This window comes from Triticum dicoccoides, chromosome 7A, assembly GCF_002162155.2.
Source record: "Triticum dicoccoides isolate Atlit2015 ecotype Zavitan chromosome 7A, WEW_v2.0, whole genome shotgun sequence".
Taxonomy (NCBI): domain Eukaryota; kingdom Viridiplantae; phylum Streptophyta; class Magnoliopsida; order Poales; family Poaceae; genus Triticum; species Triticum dicoccoides.
In genome coordinates this window covers 60972255-60980797 of record NC_041392.1, presented here as the reverse complement: position 1 = coordinate 60980797, position 8543 = coordinate 60972255, and the positions used below count along the sequence as shown (strand labels likewise).

General features: G+C 40.9%; 1 protein-coding gene across 1 annotated transcript; it reads left to right on the top strand.

The window, feature by feature from the left end:
* LOC119329785 (mitogen-activated protein kinase kinase 2-like) lies at positions 1 to 3417 on the top strand. The gene is made up of 9 exons (XM_037602877.1): positions 1 to 211; positions 326 to 410; positions 1103 to 1243; positions 1432 to 1656; positions 1777 to 1959; positions 2073 to 2278; positions 2611 to 2656; positions 2766 to 2854; positions 2945 to 3417. Exons 1-9 carry the CDS (start codon positions 147 to 149, stop codon positions 2958 to 2960), a joined length of 1056 nt encoding a protein of 351 aa, XP_037458774.1. The 5' UTR covers positions 1 to 146; the 3' UTR covers positions 2961 to 3417.
* The last annotated feature ends 5126 nt before the right edge of the window (positions 3418 to 8543 follow it).

Sequence of the window (8543 nt, the reverse complement as noted above, 5' to 3'; positions counted from 1 at the left end):
AGCAACCCCAACCGAACCGTCGTTTTTCTCCCCCCACCTTCCCTCCTCCGCGTCCCCGCCCTCCCCTCTGAGGCCACCTAGCAAGCTCCGACCGTCCGCCCGCGCCCGGCCCGTCCACGAGCGAGCTGCCCGGCCGCCGGCCGCCGATGCCGATGAAGAAACCGGGCAAGCTCGCGCTGCCCTCCCAGGACTCCACCATCGGCAAGTTCCTGTAAGCAATCCACCTCCGACTGTCCTTCTCCCTCCTCCTTCAGTTTTTCCCCTCCTTCGGATGCTTTGCTGGTGCAGTCGTGCTGACTGGTTTTCTTCTCCGGCGCGGGGGCAGGACGCAGAGCGGCACGTTCAAGGACGGGGACCTGCTCGTCAACAAGGACGGGCTCCGCATCGTCCCCCAGAGCGAGGAAGGCGAGGTAAGCCGGCCCACTCAACCCGGCACCCCCTAGATTGAAAATTAAAATTCCCCAGCTCATCTTGTCCTAGACACGTAGGGCTGGACCTGCCTGGCAGATTGGTGCAGCCCGTACTGTTTTTTGTACTAGTAATCTCGTTGATATCGTCAGCAGATTTTAAATTTCTTTTGGGATGCGTGATTGGATTAGCAGCAGGGGGTTCCTGTCCTCCGGTGCTTGGTTACCTTTTCAGAAGAACGATTTAGGAAAAATAATGATATGTACCATCGTTAATTTTAATTTTATTTTATATTTTTTATAGTGACCTTGTATACATGAGATTGGATCAGAGGGTAGGGATCAGGGGTTTCCTATCCCCTAATTTCAGAATAACGTCTTAGGAAAAATGATGGGAGTACTACTATTTAGGATTTATTTTATTTCCTTTAGATGGTGGAATACATGCGGTCATCTTTCATGTGGGGATATCCTCCTATGCAGTTTATTACTGATACCATTTATCACGCATCCAGTAGTTGGTCATATTTATACGGAAATGCTGATGCTCACTTGCTTATACCGGAAGAGTGCTGTCTACCGCCATTTTTGTTTTCGGAATTGTCTAATTGCATTCCTGTTCTGAACATATTATACTCTTCATTTATCTAGTCTGTGTCTTACCTTCTTTCTGTTGACATACTCGGCTTCTCTAGGCTCCCCCTATCAAGCCGTTGGATAATAATCATCAGCTGAGCATAGACGATCTAGATTCAATCAAAGTGATCGGGAAAGGTAATAGCGGAACCGTGCAATTGGTGCGCCACAAATGGACCGGCCAGTTTTTTGCTCTCAAGGTATTGTCCCAAACATACATTATTTGATGCTTTTTTTCTTTAAATGTTTGCTATGTATTTTTGGTTCCTTCGACTTTTTTCGTTACAAAATTATGGTGGTGACTGTAACTATCCTCTCTGCTATTTTACCTATATATATGTTACAAAGGGTCTTCACCTCCATTGCTGCACTGTTGTCATGTCTGCAGGTTATACAGCTCAATATTCAGGAAAGCATACGCAAGCAGATGGCCCAGGAGCTGAAAATAAGCTTGTTTACACAGTGCCAGTATGTTGTCACATGCTATCAGTGTTTCTATGTCAATGGTGTTATTTCTATTGCTTTGGAGTATATGGATGGTGGCTCTCTCGCTGATTTCCTCAAGGCTGTTAGAACCGTTCCAGAGGCCTACCTTGCTGCAATTTGTAAGCAGGCCAGTGAAATGTCACATAATCAACCACATAGTTTCCCCTTCTTCTTTTTTTGGCTATCAGAATGTCGCCTCAAGATGAAATAGACCTTTTCAATCGACAATTGTAACTTCCTCATGCAGGTGTTGAAAGGGCTGATGTACTTGCACCACGAGAAGCGCGTTATACACCGAGATCTGAAACCATCGAATATATTGATAAATCATAGGGGTGAAGTAAAGATATCAGATTTTGGTGTTAGTGCCATCATCTCGAGTTCTTCCGCACAGCGAGATACATTTACTGGCACATTTAACTACATGGCGGTGAGTGAAAGTTTGTTTAAATTATGTAGACATGTCTTCCAGTGTGGCATGAAAAGATGTCCACCAATTTTTTTTGTTCCAGCTAACCAATGTAAAATGTATACTCTTGACAGCCTGAAAGAATCAGTGGGCAGAAACATGGTTATATGAGTGATATCTGGAGCTTGGGCCTAGTTATGCTGGAATGTGCCACTGGCAATTTCCCATATCCTCCTCGTGAAAGCTTTTATGAACTTCTTGAAGCTGTTGTCGACCAACCATCACCTTCTGCACCATCAGATCAGTTTTCACCAGAGTTTTGTTCATTCATTTCTGCTTGGTATTTGTGCTTCTTCATTGACCCCCCTTTGTTAATCAATATTACTTGGGCAATATTTGTAATTTGTTTAGTTCTAAAGTTTAAAACTATGAGCTTAGCTACAATACCATCATAGTGTTTTTTCTACCATTTGCTTGTGAGTTGTGAAGTAGTGATTCTCTGGAACTGGAATATGCTTGCGGACACGTATTGTCTGAACCTACAATTTGTTTTTCTCTCATCTCATCTGTTGGCAGATTAATTGATCTTTTATTTATTTGTTTATTTATTATGCAACATCAGTGTCCAACAGATGGCTAATATCTGTTTTCTTATTTCTTTTTGGATTTCAGTATCCAGAAAAATGCTGCAGATAGGTCATCTGCCCAAACCCTATCAGTAAGGAAATTTCTGTTTGCTTCCCAATTTTGTATGTTCTTTCGAAAGCATCATTAGTTGGCTGACTGATCTTGATCCAATTCTTCTATCTGTTGCCTCTGACGTCCAGGCTCATCCATTCCTGAGCATGTACGATGACCTGAACATCGATCTTTCTGACTACTTCACGACCGCAGGATCACCACTTGCCACCTTCAAGTAATCCAATAACCCACTGAAGAGTACATACATGGTTATTGCAATTCCTTTACAATTCCAGTGATGGTCTATTCTCGTTTTTTTTACTAGGCAAATCGCATTGTGAGACGACAAATGCTCAACCATGCGTCATGAGATGGAGCTAACTGAAGCAAGTGAATGGAGTTTTTTCCCCCTTCCTTTTGTTCATGAACCGGGCTGCATAATTATACGAATACAAGTCTGTAAACCATCAGTGAGCATCGAAGTTTTGCCTGTCTGCATACCGGAGCCATCCGTTTGTGGTCTGACTTAGACCTTTGTTATGTATGGGCTTATCGCTTTTGCGTTTCATTTTTACTGTAATGAAACTACATTTTGCTGGGTCGCTTCATGACCTGATTTGGACTAGTATTTCCAAGCTTTTAGTTCTGATGGTGATGTGACACTTCAAGTGGAGGGTGGTGGTGGGCTTCTGAAATCAGGAATGGTTGCTTTCGTGAAGGGCAACTTATTGTAATTTGTCATTTCACAGAACTGAAATCCAAAATTGATCCATGCAAAGAAGAAATAAAATTATGTTATGTTGTGAAATAGTGTAATTAATTTAGTATACACATTGTTTGCTCTATAACGGTTCCAGAAACCACAACAATGTTATAATGCAAATATTCTGGGCGTTGAAATACAATGGACACAGCAAGTTGGCTCTATTGCCGTCTCCTGCATAAAGCCTTTGTAATTCCACTAGATAATTGCCTTGCAATGGGGTATAAATATCAAAAACATTATTGTGCTGACATTCGTGGCAAATCGAACATTTTTTATGGCAATTTATATTGTTGTAAGGATAACAATTTCCCTTAGAAAGCACTGCAAATCCCGGCATAAAATTGAACTGGATGGATTTGCCATGCTTGCTAAACGAACTGGCCCTCCTCGTTGCAACATAAGTTACAATGAAAAACATTCGATTTGCCATGTCCTCCTTACGAACGTTCGGTGGTAATCAAAATTCGTAAATATTTTATTATGCCAGCTCATGATTTACTGTCCATACTAATGTGATTGTGTAAAAGAAAGAACTTTATTGGATATGTATTTATTGGCTTACCGAAGAATAATATAGTGTTACTCCCTCTGTACCAAAATACTTGTAGTTGGGGGAACAAGTTCCCCCAGCTACAAGTATTTCGGTACAGAGGTAGTATTTGGTAAGTCAGTAAGTGGTGGGATAGTTGACCGGTGGAAAAAGCAGAGATGAAAGAAAAATAAATCAAAATAGGAAGAGGAAAGGAAAAATATATGTAAGGTTGGATGAAAGAGGAGCGAAATGCTGAGACCGAAATAGGAACCTTACTTTCTTTTTAAGTGGTGAAAGTAGTGAGGAGAGATTCCTACTGTAATGTCAAAGTTGTTTAGCAATTCTGGGTGTCCCCAATGCGCTAAAATTGAAGGTCTTGATGAATATATAAGCTTTACGACCAGGACACAAACACTGTGAGTAGATGTCTTAAAGGAAAAATCTCTAAGATAAGGTTTTTAAGCTAAGACGAGCTTATAGGAAAAACAATGTCTTCACTCACCTCGGTTCACATGTAGGATTATACAAAGTTTGCAAAGGACAATTCATTGAGTTGTTTACTTGAGAAGTATCTACCATGTAGGCTCCACTCTAAAGCCCATAGGGGTATAAGCTTGGAGAAATTCTAGTTTGCTAAAACACAATGAGCATGGCCTATCTTATGACCGATTTAAAAATTATACATTGACGAGTTACTGAATTCTAAGTGGGACAGCCTTATTTTCAAGCAATGCACTATTTTGTGCCAATTACGAAAGATAAAATGCTTGACATGTTGCCAAATGGATTTTCTTTTGACCTTAAACCCCACAACGTCGCCAGGCGGCGGCACCCGTGCAATGGTGCACGAGATGATATGATGTAAAGGTCTCCTAGCTCTATTCATGGAGCTAGCAACACTTTAGTCCCATGTAAGACTCCTAATATAACAGGTGGTTGTCCGGACTCGGTATGTTTTTGTGTTGGTGTTCGCTCTGGTGTTTGTTTTGGTTTGTGGTTCCTCCGGCTTTGTGCGTGTTTGGTGTTCTTCAAAAGCATTCCAATAATAAAGCAATAATATGACACCGTGTACTGCAAGGGTTTTTCTTTAATTGTGCGTTTAACGGTCTTAGTTTCTCACCTCTTCAGTGGGCAGCTCATGCGGCTACTCAATTGGCTTTGTGCAGGCTTTCTCTTCTAGATTCCTCCCCGGAGGTAGACTCAATGGATCTTGTTGTAATTTTTAGTTTTATCAACTTTATTGTTGTTATTGTTGTTATTGTTGTTGTTGTTGTTGTTGTTGTTGTTGTTGTTGTTGTTGTTGTTGTTGTTGTTTGCTTAAGTTGTTTTGATCTATGTAGCATTATTAGAGGGATATTGAACCATTTTCTAATTAATCAGTAAAGTCAAATTGCTCCCCTAAGGAAAGTCAAACCGTTGTTACAAAAATAGTTTTTTTAGACAAAAATAGTAAATCAACTCAAATTCTCTTTAATCTCTACTCCTAATGGACGAGTTGGTTGAATAGTCCTCCCACTTTCGTCTGGTTTTTTTTCGTCCGGTTTATTTTCGTCTCACCTTCCACCACCACTCCCATGTTAATTTTTTCTTCTTCACACTTAAAACCGAATCGTGTCTGATACTCCTTCCATTTATTCGTGCTTGCTTTGGCAGGTGTTGATTTAATTCAATCATGTAAATATTTGGTAATTAAGAATTCAAAAATAATACCATATACAGGAGATCACCTTTCAAACAAATCACCTCCCTCTCCGATTTATTTCTCCCACCGATCTTCTTCCATACTTAGCTCCGCTCGGAAAAAAATACAGCCGTCGAAGCCACCGATCTCTTTCCATACTTAGCTCCACCTTCGCTCCCTCCCACACACTTTTACGTAGCCCAAGAAATCCTCTCGCACGATCCTCGCAATAACTATAGAATATATCCTTCCCCAATTATCGCTTTCCTTGCCCGAGCGAGATCGTGGTCCCTTCTCCCCTCCTCCCTCCCACAGCTCGCTCAGGTTTTCTTCCGCTACACCTATCCTCTTCCGGCCTCTTCCTGGAGCCCTCGGCTTCGTGCTCTTAGGAATCGGAGGCGGTGACGCTCGACGTTGTCACGTCGAGGCTGGATCTAGGGGACAGGCAGGCGGCGCTCGTCACGGGAAGAGGAGCATGTAACTCATGGAGTCAAAGCTTGTGTGGGGCCGTTTGGCGACGCTCGACCGTGGCAGGGAGGCGAGGACGCGTGAACGCATATGTGCCTGCTCGCCGAGCGTCGCGACGTTGACGGGCTGGGGCTTGATGTCGAGGCCCTCCGCTTCCTGCACCTCTTCGTGTCGATGGCCAGAGGCACACACCGGTACTAGAAATACGATGGCCAGAGGTATACTGTTACTGGAAACACAATCCTGAATCTCTTCCGTGTATGTTCCCAAGGGTGTGTGTTTAGTTGTTTACCTCGTATCTTATCTTTGTCTATAGTCACCAATAGGATTAGAAGTCTGACTGCGCAGAATCTGTATTAAACAGTACATGCCCTTATTATTTCTAACATAAAATCTTGTTTTGTTGACAGTAAGCAACCACCTAATTTTAGGAAGTACTGTGTGGTGGCAAAAAAAACTGATATTCAAGACTTCGTTTTCTATAGATGATGATCCAAAATGCATAGAAACATGGGTAGAGATGGGAAACTGTGAAAGCGATGGGAACTATCTGGTACGAACAGTGTCATCATCTTATAATGCTTCATCTATGTACACCATAATGATGCATCTTACATATCTATCTATTGTATCTGAAACCTTAGTGCAATTAACTGTTGATTTTGCCCTACAACAGGAATACATGATTGAGCGATCTAGCAGATACTTATGAACTTCTGAAGCTCGGTTGTTCAGATTATCATGGATGAGATGATAAGGAAGCGCATGATATAGTAAGTGTCGATGTTCCGGTCTTGGCATTTTTAGATTCCTTGAGGTAGCTCAACAAATTTGCTGCAATGCTTTGTAGGATCATTTTGCAGATTTTACTGAAATGGTACCTAGTTTGATTTGGTTATTTGCTCTATTTGTTTATTTATTTTCCTAGGAACAATCTGCTGTTACAAGCTTTGCTCTTAATTTTGATGTAAATCTCATGTTACCAGGTCCGCCATGACATGAATGCACCGTTGTCCCACTATTTTGTTACACCGCAGTACTCATATTTTACTAGCAATCAGCTAATCAGTGACTGCAGTGACGTTCCCATCATCATGGCTCTGCAAATAGGTGTCCGTGTAATTAAACTAGACATGGTGCTAAATTCTTCTAAAGATGATACTGATATTCTCCATCGAAGTACTGAATATGACTTTCATGGATAGTACTCATATTTATGCCTACCAATCTTTGTAAGTGTGGAACCTATATAATTCTCTTCGTATAAAATACTACTCCATCCATCTCAAAATACTAAAGTTGAACTCAACCAGCGATACTTATTTTGGGATGAATTGAGTACTATTTTGGGAAAGGCATCTAGCTGATTTTTAATAAAACTCTTCAGATTTGTATGTTGAGATTGTCTTCAGCAAATAATATTTCTATGAGATGTAGATTAACGACAACTAACAAGGACTGCCATGATTAGAGCTACGATTTTGCCCCATGTTTTAGTATGCATTCTTGCAAGCAACAAAGGTAAGGACATTGGCATCATGTAGTTTCGGGTAGTGCATGGTTCTATTTAATTAGTTTTTTCACAAAATGGCTAATGGTGCTGGTTGATTAAATGTGTATGTGCATTGAACAAATTGGTCAGAACTGACAACATCATTAAATTTAGAAATTCTGATACAAATAAAGAAGGAGAACAAATGAGCTTCGTATGAATGAGAAAAGTGAGAATGAGCTTCGTATGAATGATGCATGACAAAGTTATCGTATTTACATGCCCGAGTACAGTATATCCTATACACAATATTGTATAGTTCAATGTTAAGTGAGTAAATATACATTTGACACCAACATGTTTGGAAATCCCAAGTCAATCTATTTTATAACTAAAAAAATTGGTGATTACATGAAAGCATATATAATAAATTCAATTCATTTATCGAACATTTTCTGAACGGGATGTGGCTGCACCGAGATGGCCTGAGCAGGGGAGCACGACGACAATGCTGACACTCTCTCATTTGATTTCAGATTACTGTGCTCACTCCTATCTCTCGCTTGCTTGCATGCTTTCAAAATTGAAGTTGGGTCGCCGAATTGAGGCCAAGGCCCATGTTGTTCTGCATTTTTACAGATGGTCTTCTGTGATCAAATTGGCGTCTCAATGTAAGGACTGAAGTGATATAGTTATCTTGTTCCAGTTGTTTGCTTTTGCTCATCGATAGAGATAATTATTCCCTATTCAGTAGAGATGTTGTCCAATGAGAGAGTGTCCATGGCGATTTTATCCCGTCCACCCAGCAGTATGAAACGAGCACACACATATGTGTTCTATTCCATCCACCTAAGTTTATGAATCGATCTTTCTTCAAGATATTTATGGAATTTCACCGGTTTCTATGATTTAGTGTTGTGTTGTCAATGTCATCAGGCTCTGGATGATTAGCATTCCACCAACTATATTCCATATATATATATAT

What these genes read in the sequence shown, in the direction of transcription:
- LOC119329785 (XM_037602877.1), top strand. Translation starts at nt 147, where the DNA reads ATGCCGATGAAGAAACCGGGCAAGCTCGCGCTGCCCTCCCAGGACTCC. An exon ending in TCCACCATCGGCAAGTTCCT is followed by an intron (nt 212 to 325) that starts GTAAGCAATCCA and finishes GCGCGGGGGCAG; the next exon opens with GACGCAGAGCGGCACGTTCA. An exon ending in GCACATTTAACTACATGGCG is followed by an intron (nt 1,960 to 2,072) that starts GTGAGTGAAAGT and finishes TACTCTTGACAG; the next exon opens with CCTGAAAGAATCAGTGGGCA.